At 43.7% G+C, this 19,015-nt stretch overlaps 1 protein-coding gene across 1 annotated transcript in view; it reads left to right on the top strand.

The window, feature by feature from the left end:
• Positions 1 to 19,015, top strand: part of LOC138608384 (fibrocystin-L-like) — a 52,882-nt gene that overhangs the window by 33,097 nt on the left and 770 nt on the right. The window contains exons 46-75 of the mRNA XM_069680962.1: positions 1,634 to 1,875; positions 2,068 to 2,204; positions 2,326 to 3,355; positions 3,990 to 4,181; positions 5,689 to 5,840; positions 5,944 to 6,103; positions 6,330 to 6,507; positions 6,938 to 7,026; positions 7,171 to 7,334; positions 7,609 to 7,738; positions 8,756 to 8,874; positions 9,002 to 9,131; positions 9,694 to 9,867; positions 10,308 to 10,411; positions 10,848 to 10,974; positions 11,404 to 11,525; positions 11,614 to 11,704; positions 11,802 to 11,950; positions 13,327 to 13,449; positions 13,540 to 13,651; positions 14,269 to 14,385; positions 14,607 to 14,772; positions 14,911 to 15,143; positions 15,230 to 15,394; positions 15,512 to 15,669; positions 15,753 to 15,888; positions 16,792 to 17,136; positions 17,227 to 17,378; positions 17,501 to 17,647; positions 18,778 to 18,931. Of these exons, the coding sequence (XP_069537063.1) occupies positions 1,634 to 1,875; positions 2,068 to 2,204; positions 2,326 to 3,355; positions 3,990 to 4,181; positions 5,689 to 5,840; positions 5,944 to 6,103; positions 6,330 to 6,507; positions 6,938 to 7,026; positions 7,171 to 7,334; positions 7,609 to 7,738; positions 8,756 to 8,874; positions 9,002 to 9,131; positions 9,694 to 9,867; positions 10,308 to 10,411; positions 10,848 to 10,974; positions 11,404 to 11,525; positions 11,614 to 11,704; positions 11,802 to 11,950; positions 13,327 to 13,449; positions 13,540 to 13,651; positions 14,269 to 14,385; positions 14,607 to 14,772; positions 14,911 to 15,143; positions 15,230 to 15,394; positions 15,512 to 15,669; positions 15,753 to 15,888; positions 16,792 to 17,136; positions 17,227 to 17,378; positions 17,501 to 17,647; positions 18,778 to 18,931 (5,498 nt within the window). The remainder of the gene's footprint in view (positions 1 to 1,633; positions 1,876 to 2,067; positions 2,205 to 2,325; positions 3,356 to 3,989; positions 4,182 to 5,688; positions 5,841 to 5,943; positions 6,104 to 6,329; positions 6,508 to 6,937; positions 7,027 to 7,170; positions 7,335 to 7,608; positions 7,739 to 8,755; positions 8,875 to 9,001; positions 9,132 to 9,693; positions 9,868 to 10,307; positions 10,412 to 10,847; positions 10,975 to 11,403; positions 11,526 to 11,613; positions 11,705 to 11,801; positions 11,951 to 13,326; positions 13,450 to 13,539; positions 13,652 to 14,268; positions 14,386 to 14,606; positions 14,773 to 14,910; positions 15,144 to 15,229; positions 15,395 to 15,511; positions 15,670 to 15,752; positions 15,889 to 16,791; positions 17,137 to 17,226; positions 17,379 to 17,500; positions 17,648 to 18,777; positions 18,932 to 19,015) is intronic.

Below are 19,015 nucleotides of genomic sequence, written 5' to 3'. Positions count from 1 at the left end.
ACTCTTCTGACTTCACAGGATTACTTTAGATTTAAATTGCTTAAATATTTTAGCAATTTAAATTGTTGTATAGCTCACATCACACAGAAGCTAAATAAATTCTCAATGATAAAAAAAAAGAAGTCATTTTTGTAGCCTAGCTTAGCAGAATAGCAATAACTACCGCCTCAGTTGCGTCGTTCATATGGTTTCATGCGATTAAGCTACCTTTATATCAAATGCTAAAATAATATTTAAATGTTGGATATTCAAACATCTTAGCAACTGAGTTTGTAATATCACATAAATAGGGCAGTAACCAAATAAAATAATAGTCATACAACATAAAAGAAAGTGTGAAAGACAGTTATACCAATATTTCCACTGGGGTGACTCATATCGTAAAACACAGACAGTAGAGTTAGATAACAGCATGAAAATGACATTTCAGGTGACACTAGCACTACACCACACTTAAGTAGTATTCTCACGCAGTCATGATACGCTACCTGAATTTTATGCATGCTCGAATTTTTAAACTTGACCCACAGGGGGGCAGTATAGAGAGGAGTGCAGTACACTCTGAAGGGGCTTATCTTGACTGTTCTGAACACATAATTTAAAAAAGGAGCTTTTGTCCTGTTACAGTCGAGCTGAAACGGCATTTCGAGAGCATCTAGCTTCGGTATCGTGACGTATTTCTGAGTGAAACAGGACGTGCAGGCGGGACATATCATTAGAGGGATTTGATTTGATCATTGAGAAGTGGGCGTAGACACATGTTCTCCACAGCGCAGTAGCTAGCTACCTGACCGAGCGTTCTTGGTGCTCTGCGGCTAAATGTTGCAGATTGATTGATTGAAATTGTTTGGTGCTAACTTACGTAAGCACGCGTGAAATTTAGTTTTACCGGAAGAAAAAATGATCGGATTTTGATATAAGAATACGAAGAAATTGATTTTCTGTATTTTTTTTGGCCTATATTGTCAAATAGATGCACAATATTACCGGGGATGTGATATAAAAGGATTAAAAGGACATTTTTCATTTCACCTCGACTTTAAAAGTTAACTAGCCAAGTTTAGCAGAGTTTCAGTTTTCCCGTCCAACTTTACATGGTCCAACAACATGGCTTTTTGTGGAGGTTATGATGCTAAAAAGGCAAAAAATTAAAATTACAACTTTGCTAAAGAGCCTTCAAACTCACAAATCCTTTTCGCTGCTTCTGAAGTTACAGCTTCTGTACACACACAGACACACACACACACACACACACACACACCTGTAGGCTAATTTGTGACAGGTTGTTTCATAACAGGTGTGAAGTTTAAAAGCCCCTAAGGAGGATATGTCAGGATTATAACTGACATTTACCAAATCCTGTAAAGTAACTAAATCCTGGAGAGCTGAAATAAATCTCAACTGTGCAGCACAAAATCCTGCCTTCAAGGCAAACGTGGGGAAACCTTAGTCACATATTTGCATCCTTAAGGTAGACAAATGTGTAATCTCATACCACTAAAATGTAAATGAGTTTTTGAAGCTTTGGACAAGCAACTATGAGTACTGTATAACTTTATATTGTACAGCTTGACACTGATAAAACAAAGGTATAGAGCTGCAGGTAGAAATGTCCATTTATTTCTGTTTCCAGGCACAGTCAGAGAGAGAACGAGGTGAGGACTATTGCAGCTGTGTCAGCTGATGGCACGACTCTAACCCTGACTGAAGCGCTCGAGTACACTCACATCGGGGTGGCCGTCACGCTGCCTGATGGTACAAAGTTTGAGGGCCGAGCTGAGGTGGGTCTCCTCACCAGGAACATCGTGGTGCGAGGCGCCAAACACGAAGAATGGGCGGACAAAATCGAGGCCTGCCCTGACGGCTTTAATACAGGTACCGTGTTTTTAGTGGATGATGTTTGCTGAACTTTGAATTTACACTAAAAGTAAAGAATAATAAACACAATGGCTTCTCACTTTGGGCATCGTTTGCTGTTGTGACATTGTTCTGATTGTGAGATAATAACATCATGCATATTATCAAAGAGGTATGCAGTATTCAAAACTGTCTGTCCCTTTGCTGTAGGTGAATTTGCCACCCAAACCTGTTTCCAAGGAAAATTTGGAGAGGAGGCCGGCAGTGATCAGTTTGGAGGCTGCATCATGTTCCACGCACCCACACCAAATATGAACTACGCAGTCGGCAGACTCGAATATGTCGAGGTGACGTGCTCAAAACTAACTCAGCTTTATTGTTCTTACAGCTGATTTCTCCTTTTTTTGCTCATCTTAACTTTGTTGTTGAAATGATGAACTTTAATGTCTTTATGCTTTACATCTGCAGGTCTACCATGCAGGTCAGGCCTTCAGGCTGGGGCGTTATCCCATCCACTGGCATTTGATGGGAGACGTCAACTACAAGTCATACGTGAGGGGTTGCTCTATCCATCAGACCTTCAACAGGGCCGTGACCATCCACAATACCCACAGGCTGCTGGTGGAGCGCAACGTCATCTACGACATCATGGGCGGGGCCTTCTTCATCGAGGATGGCATCGAGACGGAGAACATCCTGCAGTACAACCTGGCCGTGTTTGTCAGACAGAGCACCAGCCTGCTGAACGACGACGTCACTCCCGCCGCCTACTGGGTCACCAATCCCAACAACATCATCCGCCACAACGCCGCCGCGGGGGGCACCCACTTCGGGTTCTGGTACCGCATGCACACTCACCCTGATGGCGCGTCCTATGATGGAAACATCTGCCAGAAGAAGGTTCCCCTTGGCGAGTTCTTCAACAACACGGTGCACTCCCAGGGCTGGTTCGGCCTCTGGATCTTCAAGGACTATTTCCCCATGAAAGACGGAGGCTGCAGATCCAATGTCCCTGAGCCCGCTGTCTTCCGCTCCCTCACCACCTGGAACTGTGAGAAAGGCGCTGAGTGGGTCAATGTGGGCGCCGTGCAGTTCAATGGCTTTGTCATGCTCAACAATGAGAAAGCCGGCATGGAATTCAAGCGTGTCATGAGGTGGGCAGTGGGCGGCTACGGTGAAGAAAGCGGGGCGACGGTGTCCAACAGCATCGTCGTTGGCCACGTGGATGAGCTCGGACAGTTAAAAGGCAAATGCACAGGTCGAGGCATCATCCTGCCATTAGACGACGGCCTGAGCGTCCTGAACACCAAGTTCATCAACTTCGACAGGAGCTCTTGCGCAGCTTTGGGGGTAACTTTGATTGATGGGACCTGTGTGGACAAGTGTGGTGGCTGGGCCGCCAGGTTTAGTGGTGTCAAGTACGTAAATACACCCAACAAAGCCATGTTCAAATGGGAGCATGAGGTGCAGCTGGTGGACGAGGATGGCTCCCTCACAGGTACTAAGTCTGTTTTTTAATTGTTGCAAAACGTTTTCCAAAATACATTTGAATCTTCTTCTTATAGAGCGCAGCAGCTTTTTATTCCGGTGAATGCCTTTTACTCGGTAGTATCATGAACTTGTGCTTGCCACAGAGCTTATTTTCTGCAATAATCTAACATTAAGTGGAATATCTCATTGTCGTGGCAACAAGGACGATGCTCACTTCCAAGTTGGCCTTTAAAAAGTCAAAACAATTTACTGTGTCCAGACGGCAATGTGTCGCCCGCTGCTACATAAGGGTCTATGGCCCAGAGGAATAAGATATATCCTGCTTCGCACGAATACTTCAGTGCTTGTTAGGAAAATACAGCTCCGGAAAAACTGAAAACATTTGTTCTTCTCTTAATCTACTATTTATCGTTTGTGTTTGTGTGAAATTAAGTTTTGTTTTATTCTTTTCTAACATTTCTCACTTCTTCCAAATCAAATATTTTATTTGAAGAAAATGGCGGCTGGTTAAGAAAACAAAAGATACAAAAAGATCCTCTTGAGAGAGATGCTGATTTAAGGCACATTTGAAGAAATTAAGAACGTACAGTAATAACAGGGATATTACGTTTTATAAAAACTCTGTATTTGCTTGTTTTCAGGAAAGGTTGGCAACAAAGTCGTGCCTAAGAGCCCTCTGCTGGACCCCGCTCACTGTACCTCGAGTGCCGAGTGGAGCATAGGCTTCCCCGCTGCTGTGTGCGATGACACCGTCAACTTCCATCGTCTGTCTTTCAACAATCCTTCACCATCTTCTCTGAATGCTAAGGACGTCATAATAAGCAACCAACATGGTATTATAGCACAGAAACAACGATCATATGTCAGCTTGTTGTTGAAGAAGCAGTAACTGTCCTTGCAGCTGTATACTGATCTCTGCTGGTGATTAGTGGGATGTGTGCTGACAGCCAAAAACAACCTGGGAAGAAATGAATTACTAATCAATATTGATCATTAACTTGGTTTGGTTGTATTCTGTCAACAGGAGGAACAACCTAAACCTAAAGGGGCCATGTCTTTTAAACGGATATTCTCATATGTTGCATGGGTTTCATAAGTTTGGGTGTTTATCGTTCATAGTGAAAAAGTGAAAACTGCATAATTCCGTTGAAGTTCTAATAATTCTAATTCTACGTAGAACCTCGCTTTCGCTGAAATCGACCAATCGTCATTCACCGTCATTCACCTCGCGCTAGCTTGTAGTCAAGTTGTTGTGAAAATTCTAACTTGCCATTCAGATACCCCCTGGCGTTTCTGGCTCGTACATGTGAGGCCGAATAACCGATCCTAGTGCAGCCATGTTTCCTACAACTTTTACGCGACATGTGGGGGAGGGGCTACCAATTGCTCCAGCCAATCATGGCTAAGGTCTGACCTTTGAATGGCAAAACGGCTTGTTTGTTTCAGGGGGAAGGAGAGGCTCCGAAAAATAATGAAATTAAAATATGAATACAATTTTTAAAACTGAAAACTAAAAACTAAACTAAAAACGAAACCAAAGACACAACGCAATCATGCAGAAATAAAATATAACAGCATAATAAAAAACAATGTGTAAGGCATAAGATGGAAGAAACTTTCCCACGTCAGTGTCACTGCTCCCTCACCGACTGATCAAAATCAAGAAGGGGCGGGACTTTAGATATCAAGTGTGTCATCTCGTTTTTTCGAGGGTACAGTTTCCAGGTGTGGAGCTGCTGCTAACGCCAGCACACGATTCGTCTCCATCCTTTTTATTTTTTCTTTCAAATTCATTGGATAAAAGCAAATATTTAGCACACAGAGCGATTTAAAACAAATCAATACCGAGGGAAGCGGAAGTGCCGCAAGACAACTTTCGTAACCTAGCAACAGTAAGCGTTAGTTATAACCAATTTCAATAGTGGCCATTGCTGCCCCATATCCTGTTAACATTAAAAAAACTTTTGTCCCCGATATGTCGGAATAATCCGGCATAAAGTGTTTTTGTGAAAAGTAAGTAAGTAAACAAACATTTAATAACAGGCTTATGAGACACTCTAATGTTGATGTAAACAAATATATGGGTTTATTTGTTTATTTGTCAACCGCTATGATGACGAATGAAAAAAGTAAACAAACAAACAAAGCTGAAAAATAGCTCTTCATAGGAGTGGCTTGTTAGTGAAAATACTGTATATTAATGATTAACTTATATCTATATCTTTTTTTATACTTCTTACAGATGCTAAATAGGGGAAGTAAAAGAAAAAGATAATAATGTAAATGTTTCTGCTGTTATTCTGATCGCTTAAGGTTGTTGTTTTGAACCCACTTTTACAGGCAGCAGTGCGGTTCCATATGTCCAGAAGAGAATGACTCACAAGAAAGGCTGGACGGCTCTCCTGCCCTCGAGACAAACATACAACTGGTACTTTAAAGACGCTTCCCATATCACCAACATCTCTTATGCTGCGACGTTCTACGGCTTCGAGGTACGCGAAAGATCCCGTCACGCAGCAGTGAGAAACAAAATACTGAGTTTCAAATCAGCTTTTCTGTTCACACTGTTGTTCTTTTCTCGTTCCGCTCACGCAGCCCGACCAGTATGTGATCATCAACCACAACTTCACTCAGAATCCGGACAGCTTTTACGTCCTCGATAAGAGAAACGGTTCAACGTCGCCGCTGAGCTTCAGCGATAACGTCAGCGGTGACTGGTACCTCGACGAAAACTCCCACGACTTCTACTACATCAGTAAGACACAATTTAATATGGATCCATTTTGACAATTGTTACATCATTTGGAGTTGTTTATTCCCAACATCAGCCGACTAGCTGTGTTTGTAAATTCACCATACTTCTGTTAATCAAACAAAAGAAGATCATTTGACGGTTAAAGTTAATTTGGCATCTTCTGCACTATAAATTGATGCATTAATTTGAGCGTCTTCATTCATTTGATGTTGTTTCGTGTCTGCAGTGTCTGGGAAGACCAACCAGGATCGCCGCCGTCGTCGTTCCAGCGTCGACCGCTCCATGAAGGACTTTAATGTGAACTTAAAGGTCTTCAGCTGCTTCTTCCCTAACTGCATCCCAGGAACGCCGCCGCCTCCGGCCACACTCCCCCCCTTACCCAGCCGCCGGCCCACCAACTTCATGTATGTTCAATCCTCACTGTGACGTGATGTTCATGACTAGGAACTAATCCAAGCTCACTTTAGATCAGAAGCACTGCTGATCACTTGAACTCATTTACTCTCTTAAGATTTTATTTCATGGGGCGCTGGTTTAGCTCGGTTGGTAGAGCATGGCGCCCCGTGTACAGAGGCTGCAGTCCTTGCAAACTGACTGCAGGACAAAGTGGGCCTTTCTGTGTAGAGTGTGCATGTTCTCCCCGTGCCTCCGGGTACTCCGGCTTCCTCCCACAGTCCAAAGACATCTTGTTCATTAGTGACTCTGAATTGCCCGCAGGCGTGAGCATGAAAGGTTGTCCGTCTCTATGTGTCAGCCCTGTGATTGAGTGGCGATCAGTCCAGGGTGTGACCCCGCCTCTCACCCAATGTCCTTTGTTTGTGTGCTTCTCTGTAGTCGGTGGTCTAACGCCTCTTTCTGGGAAAATTCAGCTGAAAATAACTTCACTGCACCAGCAGAGGGCGGTGACGTGGTCATCCCACCAGGTACGTCTGGAAGAAAACCAAATATATCTATTAAAAGAAAAGTAAAAGACAAATAATTTGATCATGTTCTTTGATTCAGCTTGAACCCAATTATATATGGCTGTAGTGTGATTATAATATCTCCGTTTTCCTGTTAAACTACAGGTGAGTGGGTGGTTCTGGACAGCGACACTCCTTCCCTCAACAAGCTGACAGTTGTTGGAGTCCTCGAGATCCCCGACACCAAATTAAACGCGTCCAGCAGACAGAGTCGAGCTGCACCTGAATACAACACCGTGGTGGTGGACGCCGTGTACATCTCCATCCAGGTCGGTGTCATTAAAAATCTCACTAACTGTCCACGTCATCATTTTAAAAATGATCTGTTTTATGAGGCTTCATCTTAATCTCACTAAAGTGCTAAATTATATTTATCTTGTTCATCCTTAAAATGTGTTTCAGCAGGTTCATTTCAACTTCTAAAAACTGACTCAAACTGCTTCTTGTGTTGATAAATGTCAGTGTAACGGGACTTAAAGTAGTCCTTAGGTAGTTGATGCCAGGTACAGCATGTTCAGAAAGTTGGTGTTTTGTCTGTTTCAGGGCGGCAGATTGATCGCAGGGTGGGACGACGAGCCCTTCAGAGGTCAGCTGCACATCAAACTGAGAGGAAACCACCGCAGCACCGACTGGCTTCTGCCCAGGGGACCCAACCAGGGGTCCAAAGTCCTCGGTAAGAAAACACAATCAACTTCATGAACATGTCACTGTTTCGTCTTATATTTAAATCTACACAATTTATATTCATTCCCTTTTTTCTCCTTTAGTTTATATAAGGAAAAGTAGTACATGAAATACAGCCAGTCACATTGCAGTTTTACCTTTACAGGTGTCTCTCACATAAACACAAGTACATACATAAACGCATGTAAATAAAAAAGGATTTGTTCTAATGTTAAAATCCTCAACTGTCCCAATATTTACGCCACACCATCAGCTGCTCCTGAGACACATCTGTCTGTCAGCTATTACTGAACTACATCAGCATCCAGGGGTCGTTCTGCCTTCGTAGTCAGAGCTGCAGAGCCGATGTACCTGCACATGCTCAGTCTGATTTTTTCTTCTTCTGAGGGGGATGTTTCAAATGTCTCGAGCCTTCTTGTTAACATCACACAGCCCAGAAAGCGCTGTGTTTATGATTTTTGTTTGATAAATAAAATGCGTTGAAATTACGTCTTTGTGTAGACCGGATTTAACCCACTGCTGCAAATGGTTTTGGAGAAATGCAGCCGCAATCACCACTTTCTTCATCCTTTCACATTATAAAAACTATAAAACAAACATGTGTTTCTGACACGTCGATGTCGTAACTGTATTTTAGCCGGTTGAAAAGGTTGAAATGAGGTCTCAGACGTTCAGAACTGTTTTCAGCCACATTTCGAAGTTGAAATCCCGGTTGGTGCTCGCTGGGTATTATTCTGTTGTGAGTGCTGTGTTACTTGTATTTAACAAAATATTAAACACTTATTTATTTAAAAGACATTGATAGTACCCAATCTGCCACCAAATATTTCCCCAAAATATTAGATAAATAATAAAAAAAATCATTTGTTTTGTAAATGAAATCAACATTTCAATCATAATCCTTTAATCTTCTATTAAATGATTCCATAAGCAAAAGTCCCAGCCGACAGGGAGGCTCTGTGTATTGTTCAGATCTGACTCGGTGTGTGTTTCTGTTGTATCACAGGTGTGTTTGGCACACTGGAGCTTTATGGTCAACCTCACAAAGTCAACCACGCCAAACTGGCCGCCACTGCTAAGGCTGGATCCAAGACGCTGACGCTGTCGCGATCTGTCGACTGGCAGGTCAGAGGTTTTACTTTGAAGTTAAATGTGAAGTTTTCTGTGTTTAACATAAAATTTCTTATTCTTGTACAAATACTTCAGAGGGCAGTATTCAGTCATTTGTTTACATTTCTGCTTGTGTGCACAGGCCGGAGACGAGATCGGCATCTCGACCAGCAGCTACAACACGTGGGAGACTGAAAAACACAAGATCGCTGCAGTGTCAGCGGACGGCCGCACCCTGACCCTGGACCAGCCTTTGAGCCACAAACACAACGGTTAGCCCAACATCTTGCAATCATTTTGGACATTTACATTTAAGTTAAAGAGGGGGTATTATGCTGTTTCACATTTTAAGACATATATATAATGTTACAATGTTGGATGTTCAGACTAAACGTGGGTGAAGTTTCAGATCTGTAGGTAAAAGTATGTTGGAGTAATCCCCAGGCTTCTCAGCTCAGTCTGCGGGCTGCTGTGAACGCCAGCTTTCACACAGTCCTTTCTACACGCTGCACTTTGTGACGTCACAAAGTGCAGTCTCAGCAGGCTTCAGAGAGCTGGCCAATCAGAAGAAAGTGGGCTTCTAGGGGCGGGGTTTCTTAAAGGGACAGAGCTGACGGAGTCGTTTCAGGCAGAGGCTGTATGAGGGCCTGCACAGAGCACCAGTGTTAGAGTTTTGCTAAGCTACTCCACGAGTGAAATATGAAGCTTTAAATGAGCAGCATACCCCTCTTTAATGCCCATGTCTCTGGAGATATTCAGCTAATTGTTACATTTTAATTTGCTATTCGGACAGATCAAAGTGTCTCAGACTCCTTCCTCTCTCTCTGTCCTCAGGTGAGACTCATCCTGTCTCGGGAACATCGCGCTCCTACACCCTGGCTGCTGACGTCGGTCTCCTGACCAGAAACATTAAGATCATCGGCGAGGAGTACAAGGAGATGAAGCAGGAGTCGTACGGAGCCAGACTGTTGGTGGGCACCTTCTCCTCAGATGGAATCAGCTATAAAGGTATGCAGAGGTGTTGTTGTTATTGTTTAAGTGGATAAAATGTATTCACTGATGTATTACTATCAGATGATCACTAAACAAGAGGTTCAGACCTCCCAGGAATGTTTAAAGCTGATTTTCAGACAGATTAGAAGCAGGTGATTTGATTTATTTGTCTCTTGACGTTTTCCTTTATAAACTGTGAAATGATTTGAATCCATAACTCTGAACATACCTGAGAGTGTCCTGGTTGTTTTAAGGCCCAAAAAAAGTTTAAACAAATCATTAAATCATCTGTTTTATCGACTAAAGCTCACAAAAATCATCAGCCACGACCCGAATCTAAGATTTATCACATCTTGAAAGTTTTATTATTCGTTATTATAACGATATAAGATATAAACACTGCGTTATATTTAAACACATTCACCACATCACTGTTTGATGTTTTCTTCTTAAAGGCAAAGCTCAGATCAGGAACGTCGAGTTCTACCGCTCCGGTCAGGAAGGCTGGACCGACCCATCCGACCCTCGGCACTCTGTGGCCTTCCTCAACCTGGGAGAGGTACAAGCCACGCACACACACATAAACACACACTAACACCTACTACAGGACTAAATGTTAATTATAACATGAATGTGGAGGCTACAGACAAATCCAAAAGGTATTCATATAAGGCGGTCAGGGTTTAAGAGTTTTTTGCTTATATAAAAGTTAAATTTAAACAAAAAGGAAGTAAATAAGAATATCACAATTATATATATATATATATAAAAAACAAATACTTAGAGAAAGACCAAGTTGAGGATCTTTCTTCTACATCGTCTAACTGGACCGCAGAGCTGAAAACAATCTTTATATTTGATTTCCTGTAACATTCAGAAGATGTTCACATGACCACTAGCTGCTGTTTAGACTTGTTGTTGTGTTTACAAAGGAGAAAGTTTCTGTTAAATGTGTCAAATGTAAAATGAATATTGTTTTTTATTTGTGTCGAAAGGTTTCTGTGGAAGAATCGTACATTCAGGGTTGTGCTTTCCACGACGGCTTCTCCCCAGCCATCGGAGTCTTTGGCACAGAGGGACTGAAGGTCGACGATAACGTCATCCACCACACGGTGGGAGAAGGTAAACGCGGCTCGGTCAGACAACTCACCTTTGTGACACTTTGAAATGTTTATTACAGCAGCAGAACGTAGCTTGTGTTTGGCGTCTGGGCTCCGACCTCATCGCTCCTCAGAGATTTATTTTGTATGCAGTAACTTGAGGAGTGATGAGATGATATGTTAAATGCTGGGGTGGTGGTGGGGCTGAAGGACAGCGCAGTACTGGTGTAGGGCAGCGGGGGCAGAAATCTTGGCGCTTAAATAGATGCCAAATTGGATGGACGTGTTTGTCAGGTGTTGTGGAGAATGGCGCATGACGCAGTGCTGCTGAACGAGCTCGCATGAGTCTCCACATTATCGTTTGTCACCTACACAGTCCACATGATTTGTTAAACCTATATAATTTATAATCATTTTTTCCCTACATGTTAAAATGCGTCCCTGTTTGCAGCTATCAGAATTTGGGGCAACAAGATAACAGTGAGGGGGAACCTGGTGATGATGGCGCTGTGGCCCGGGTCGTACCAGGACAGAGAGGAGCGCTCTAGCCTGGACTGGCAAGCCGCCATCGAGGTCTGTCCTTAAAAAACACAAAGAAGAACCAGTTTTACTATAAATATCTTTTTCTGCATTTCACGGTGTGTTTTATTTTTGTTTCCAGGTGCACAAGGGGAAAAATGTGGTGCTGCAGAACAACATCGTGGCGGGTTTCGAGAGAGTGGCTTATCGCATCAATGGCGAACCGTGTCCAGGTAACAGAAACGATTGAACCAAGATGATGTTAGGATGTTCTTCACCAGACTTCAGACTGATGTCAAACATTATTTCCTCCACTTACTTCCTGTGCAGGAAACAAGAACGACATGGAGAGGTGGATACACAACGAGGCTCACGGCGGCCTGTACGGAGTCTTTATGAACATGGACGGTTTGCCCGGCTGCAGCCTCATCCAGGACTTCTTCTTATGGAGGTGCTTCGACTACGGCATCTACTACCAGGTACTGAACTTTGTCTATGTCTTATACTTACTCCGTTTTATCTTAATTCACTAAAAAGCAATGTGGAGGTGGGAGGTTCCACTCTTTTTTTAGTTTGTGTGAGTCACTCACTAAAGAGAGTCAGGTTTTTCGAGTCACGTGAGTCAGTTACCCAGAGCTTGAATCCCCATCGGCCCAGCATGAGCACTTGAGACTCCCGTCGCCCTGTCGGGACATTAATGGAGATTCAGTTTAGCTCATCTTGATAAATTTCTGATCGTAAAACGAGTCATTTCGCGGGTTTGTGACGCTCGTTTTCGCAGGTACCGAGTGAGTGATTCAGTGAGTGAATCGAGTCACTCGAGTCAGACCTTCAGCTCAGGGCAGGGAGCAAGCTCCGGGCGATGGACAGTGGGAGCGAGTACTGAGTTGAAACTTAGATGCTGGTCTCGCCCCAAATTTGCAGTTTGCAGTAGCTGATAGCAGGTAGGAGGGGTGAGTTAGTGAACGAGTTAGTGGAGATGAGGACTCATGACTCCTGAGTCAGTAAAAAGAGTTTCGAACGATTGACTAATGACTCGCACATCACTGGTTAACAGTGTGGAGTTTTCTTTCTTTACCTTTGGTCAACAAATGTTTAAAAAAAAAACCTCGAGGGCACCTGTTTGGCTCAGCGGTTAAATCTGTGACCATCTTCAGAGGCTATAGTCCTCGATGCAGCGGCCCCGGGTTCAACTCCTGCCCTTGGCCCTTTGCCACATGTTGTCCCTCTTGCCCCACTTCTGCCGCTATCCACTGTCCTCTCTCTGAAATAAAGGCATAAAAAGCCAAAAAAATAATCTTTAAAAAAAATAAAATATAATTTTCTCTTGGAATATTTTCCTCTTGTCGCAGGTTTGTCACTTGGTATTTGTGTGGTGTTTGAAATAACACACTTTGTAACATTTGTTTAAAAATGCTATATAAATAAAGTTTTACTTAAGCACTATATACAGCAATAGAGAGCGGAAATACAGAGCATAAGTGAGCAGCCTCCTGTGATCCAAACAACTGGGGATTGATTGTTATTGTCATTTAAAAGTGCCCGACCCTTGTGGGTATAGAAAAGCCCAAAATACAGAAACAGTGGTCAAACATTTCCTTACATTTAATCTAATTACTAAAGCTTGGTCTGAAAAGAATAAACTTCTTTCTCAAGCTTGGCAAAATAATATCTACCGCACAAACGTTTCCTTCCTGAGGCGCCTTTAATGTAATTTCGGTCTTCATGTAAGTGAGTTTTATTGACTTCAACGATTCTGAATCTTGATAAAGTAAAGACCACAGTCTTCGGGATAAAAGTGTTCTGTACATTTTATTCGGAAGAACTGACAAATACCACCGTCTCACCCTCACAGACGCCCAGCAGTGTAATCGTCTCCAACGTGACCCTGGTGGACAACGGGATGGGCGTCATGCCGATGATCTACGGCCCTCCTTCTCTCTCCCACAAATTTGCAGATAAATTTACGCACTTCAAGGTGAGAATGCCCTGGGAAATGTTTCCTCTCCTCTCGTACTTCTCGCATCTCATTTGGTTTTTCATATTCCTGATGCTTCTCTTTTCCCAGCATTCCTTGGTCGTCGGCAGCAGCCCGAGCTTCGACTGTGCGGACACTTTGCGCAACAGTGACTTCAATGTTCTACAGAGCAAAAGCAATCGTGCCCCAAGACCCCCTAATGGTACGATGCAAACACAACACACAGCTTAAATCTAAGACAGACAGTAGATTTAAGTGATTTTCATGCTTTTATTTAAGTTTAAAAGGCCTTGAATGTTTTAAGATTTGCCTTAATCGGATCATTTTTAAAATATAGTGTCTCAGCTCACAACCCGCTGAAAAGTTAGATACAGAAAATGAAAACTTGAAACCTGTTTTTATTTTCATTTATAATTAAGTCATTTTAACAGTTTGATTTGATCAACAAAGAACTTGTAGAGGCGAAGCCAACGCTTTAAGCCACTGAGGTGCTACACCGTGCATTACCTGACCGGGTCTGATGCATGTCTGTTGAATAAGAGTCTGAGAGGCATTTGAATCTCTAACATGCAAATACAAACAAACAAACAAACGGCCAACACAAGTACTGCCACCAGCTATTGCAGCTCGTGTGTGTGTCGTCAAAAACACCTGACCACACAAAGGTTCCTACTTATACACCTCGGAGCGCAAATCGGCTCCTACAAGCTGAAACGTTGTTGAAAAGTGGCTCATTATAATGTTATATTTGTCAATATGAACACAGACTGGTTAAAAGAAAAGCTTCCTTCTTTGTGTGTCTGTTTTCTCTCCGTACAGGCGGCAGATCTGGAATCTGCTGGCCAAACTTCGCATCAGCCCACAACTCGGCTCCGATAATGGATTATCCTCTGAGCACTAACTATAACGCCATCAAAGGACTGATGACAGTGGAGGGTGAGTTCAGGCTCTGAGACAAAGTCTTTCCTCACTAAGTCATTTGGAGAGGGGCTCAGTTAGCAGGCGCCCCGTGAACAGAGCAACGCACTGGTCGCAGGCTCGGCTCCCGGTAGTGTTCGTCATGCCCTGCTCCCTTCAGCTGTCCTATCCAACAAAGGCAAAAAAGAAATGATTTGAAGAAAAACTTTTAACTCTTTATTTTTTGGTTTCATTTTTAGACACGACATTCGTCAATTTCCGAAACGTCTGCTCCAGCGAGTCTAACTTCATGTTCATGACCAACCCGATGAACGACGACCTGCAGCACCCCATACATGCTTCAGGCATTAAGATGGTTGACAGCGAGGAGGCCGCCAAGGTCTTCATCCACAGGGCCGATTTGAAGTAAATCATTCAACATGAACAGATACAAGCTTTTAAAATCATCAGACTAAACTAATACATTTTTTATACATTTAACAATCAGTGTAGACATTTATATTTTCAAAATAAAAGCGCTAACTGTTTGTTTTTTTGCGTCAGAAAAATCAACCCTTCAGACTGCGTGGACATGGAGTGCGACGCGAAGAAGAAGACCATGCTGAAGGACTTGGACGGTTCGTTCCTGTCAGCAGTGGGAACTGTCCTGCCCCAGTCTGAGTTCGCGTGGGGAGGTGATCCCAGGAGGGGGCTGGGCGACTTCCGCCTCCCTACAGTCATGATCACAGCCAAAGACGGCAGCCCCATCCCTGTGGACAAGATCGCTCCACACAAAGGTAACTAGACCAGCTCGATCAAAGAAGTCTCATTAAACAGTAGAGAAATAAGAACTAAACTGATTTCCAAAATGTGTTTGTTTTAGGCATAATCAGAAAGAACTGCACATTCATGAGCTCCTGGCAGAGCTACAAGTGCTTCGGGCTGAACTACAGGATGCTGGTGATCGAGAGTCTGGACGCTGACACGGAGACAAGACGCCTGTCCCCTGTCGCTGTGCTGGGAGGCGGCTATGTGGATCTGATTAACGGTGGGACAGATTGTGTAGTTCTGATATGATTAAAACCCTAAAAACTCTAAACAATAGTATCTGTTAAAAACGAAACAGGAAGGATGCGTCTTTAAAGTTGTGTGCCTTTGCTTTCAGGCCCCCAGGATCACGGTTGGTGTGCAGGCTACACCTGCCAGCTGAGAGTGTCTCTCTTCCACAGCATCGTGGCCACCGGGAACTCCTATGACGTCTACTTCAGCAGCGTCAGCCCGCAGAAACTTCGCCTCATGCTGCTCAACGCCGATCCATCTGAGGTAAGAGCACGACCTCGAGACTATTACAACTTTATTTTCAGTCAAAGGTTAATATTAGTCTCTATCTATCTATGTTTGTGCAGAGCGTCAGGGTGTCAGTCTTTTACTCCAAGCCGCAGAGGATGGACGTGTACGTCGACAACAAATTCATCGATCCGACTAATGCCAAGTGGAACGCTGCAAAAACTGACTTCACCCTGAAGAAGCCGCTCTATGCAGGTACGCATGCCAAACATAAATGCAGGTAATCAACTATAGAGTATTTAAGAAACAGTCCAAGTTCGGTACACAATAATCAGTCAAAAAAAGGCAAATCCAGAGGAGTAGGCAGAGGCAGAATCATAAAACAGGCAAAAAGGTCGATACACTAAACACTCACGATCACTGGGGAAAAAGGGCTGCGACGAGGAACACACAACGAACTGGCAACGAGAGGGAAGACACCAGGTATATATGAAGAGGTAATCAGGGGTAACAGGACACAGGTGGTAATAATTAGGGCGGGGTGACACATGAGGCAGAGGACGCAGGACCCAGGGATCTGAAAGACAGAGACAGGGGTTTCAAAATAAAACAGGAAATATGAAGAAAACAAAAACATGACTAACAAGCTTGATGGTGTGTGTCAGTACCCGCCCTCATCCTTGCGTCACCAAACGCCGCACCTGTCGCTTTTAAGGATAATTACTTTAAGGCCCCTTTCACATTTGTATCGCTGTTATTCGATTGAGTTGAAGACAAAAACTTTTACATTTTAAAGTGTATTCCTCAGCGGTTCAAGAGTCCGACATCTCGCTTGACGGCGCCCAATGAATCTCAGGATACATTGGGCTGCGAAGGATGCACCCGATGGATCCTTCGCGGCCCGGGAAACGGAGGACGCATTTGTCGGCCGCATCTGAAGGAGCCTTCAAAATTGGACAGCCTTAGACGCATCGCTGATTAGTTGAAAATGTTGCTGCCTTATTTTATCATAAAAATAAGGGTCATAGAGTTCTTAATTGTCAGCAAATGTAGATGTAACAAACACGCCTCTTTCATCTTTGATAGAGAAGATGTGGGTTAAACTGTGGGTCAGAGTAGCTACATTTTAATCATATTTTCTCTCTTTTATCCCTCCAGATCAATATGTCCCCCAACTGAACGCCACCATGGGCTCCAACTTCTTCGACCCCGACGCTCAGATGGTGAGGGTCGTGCTGAGAGGCTCAGAAGCTGCAGAGATCAGAACCTCCCCGGTTCTCTTCCTGTCCTTCGATCTGCCAGCCATGACCGAGGAAGAGTTCTTCGGAGATAAACTGGTCCAGAACCTCGCCACGTTCCTCAAAGTTCCCCCGAATATGATCCGAGTCACCAACATCATTCGGGGGGATGGAGGCTCCCGCCGTAGAAAGAGATCCACCGGCCTGAAGGTGGAGGTGGAGATCAAGAAACCTCCAGTCAAGCAAACAGACAACACCACCGACGGTTAGTGGACTTTGTATGAGCTTTGACCTCTAACTTCAGATCCAGCCCTCTGATGGTCCTACATGTAACATCTCTGTGTTCTCTTCTCAGATGAAGAGGACTTCAAGTTGTTGAAGGCCATCACTAATGATCTGGGTCAGGCAGCGCTTTCCGGAAACCTCAGTAAATCAATCGGCTACAACGTGTCTTCGCTGGGTGTCATCGCACCTCCTGCTCCATCATCAGACCCCAGCTGGCAGAAGGTAAACTTCGACATTCAATCCGAACAATGTCTGCTTAATAAAAAAATACCCTTTAAAGGAAATTCTGTGAAAGTTTTGTTTTAATCTCACTGCTCTGACACTTTGCTGCTTTTACATCGCAGGAGGCCTCGGAAGAAGTGACGAGGGAGGAGCCTAAAGTGAGCTTCGTGTCCAGCGTGTCCAACCTGCTGCTGATGCAGGAGCCGATAGCCGGGCAGTTTGTGGGTCCTCTGCAGCAGCAGCCCAGTCTCATGGCTGTGGACGAGCAGGTGAGGCAAAGATACAACAAGCAGATCACTGTTGCTGAGCAGCTGCAGCTAGATGTGATGCTAAAGGCAAAGAAAGAATATAAAATGGATTTAATATTGTTCTATTGTTGAGGGGTTAAAATGCAGCTGTGGGCTTTTACTGAATCCCTCTCCTCCATTTTTTACTTTCACTATTCAAGTCAGATATACCTAAAAAATTCTACCTAAAAGAGTTCAGTTTGGAGATTGTTTAACAAATTAATCTTCCCTATAGGCTGCACGGTGGTGCAGTGGTTCCTAGTTCCTAGTTCGAATCTCGGTTCAGACATAGTGGTCCTTTCTGTGTGCCGTTTGCATGTTCTTCCCGGGCATGCGTGGTTTCCCTCGCTTCCTCCCACAGTCCAAAGACATGCTCCTAAGGTTCATCGCTGACTCTAAATTGCCCGTAGGTGTGAGTGTGTGTGTGTGAAAGGTTGTCTGTCTCCGTGTGTCAGCCCTGTGATTGACTGGTGATCAGTCTAGGGTGTACCCTGCCTCTCGTCCAATGACCCCTCGGCCCTGAACAGGATAAGTGGTGTAGATAATGGATGGATGTTCCCTATATAATAAACTCAAACTGTCCGTCCTCCAAATCTTCAGTTCAGTTTGACTTTAATTTTGGCCGATTCGCTGTGTAAAGTCAGAATTTCCTATTCCTAACCGTTGTATTTGTTGGGTGGAAAAAAGAGTCAAAAAAACATCTTTAAAGGAGCATATTTCTCCTTTAGTCTAAACTCACCTTGTTGAGAACATCAGATTAAACATTTTTCAAATTATTATTTGATTTAAAATTTCTTCCTCATTTTTATTAGCCAAGTCATTTCCTCCCTATGGACTGCTTTTTGCCCACTCTGTATACTGGCATTGGCATTGCGCTCCTCTGGTAAGCCGTAGCATGCTGCTCGGCTAACCTAGAGAGCAACCAAAAGCGGAATCATCAGCGCCGAGCATAACTGTATTTCTATTTGGCAATAAATGGTTAAAACTATGATGAGAGTGTTCCTGACTGAAATAACTAAAAGACATTAAATGGAAAAGTCAAACACAGAAGATCAGACGTGATGTTTAAGAAGCTTCTGTCTGTAAACGCTGACCTGTGTCGTCGTCTGCAGGGTAACTGTGTCTCTGTGGGAGTGACGACTCTCACCGTAACGGCCACCCTGAAGGACTCCAGTGGAAACCCCGTAAGTGGACTGGAGGGAAACACCACCATCCTGTTCTCCACCTGCTGGGCAAACTTCACCGACCTGTCCATCCCCAACAGCGGTACGTCTGCGTCATTATTTTAAAAATCAATGCTTCAAACCAAAAGAACAATGTTTACTTTCAGATCAAGTGAGTTTATAGCAG

Source organism: Semicossyphus pulcher, unplaced genomic scaffold, assembly GCF_022749685.1.
Source record: "Semicossyphus pulcher isolate SPU_LCO1_2020_fin unplaced genomic scaffold, fSemPul1.0.p SCAF_5, whole genome shotgun sequence".
In the NCBI taxonomy this organism is placed as follows: domain Eukaryota; kingdom Metazoa; phylum Chordata; class Actinopteri; order Labriformes; family Labridae; genus Semicossyphus; species Semicossyphus pulcher.
This window is presented reverse-complemented; position numbering and strand designations above follow the sequence as displayed.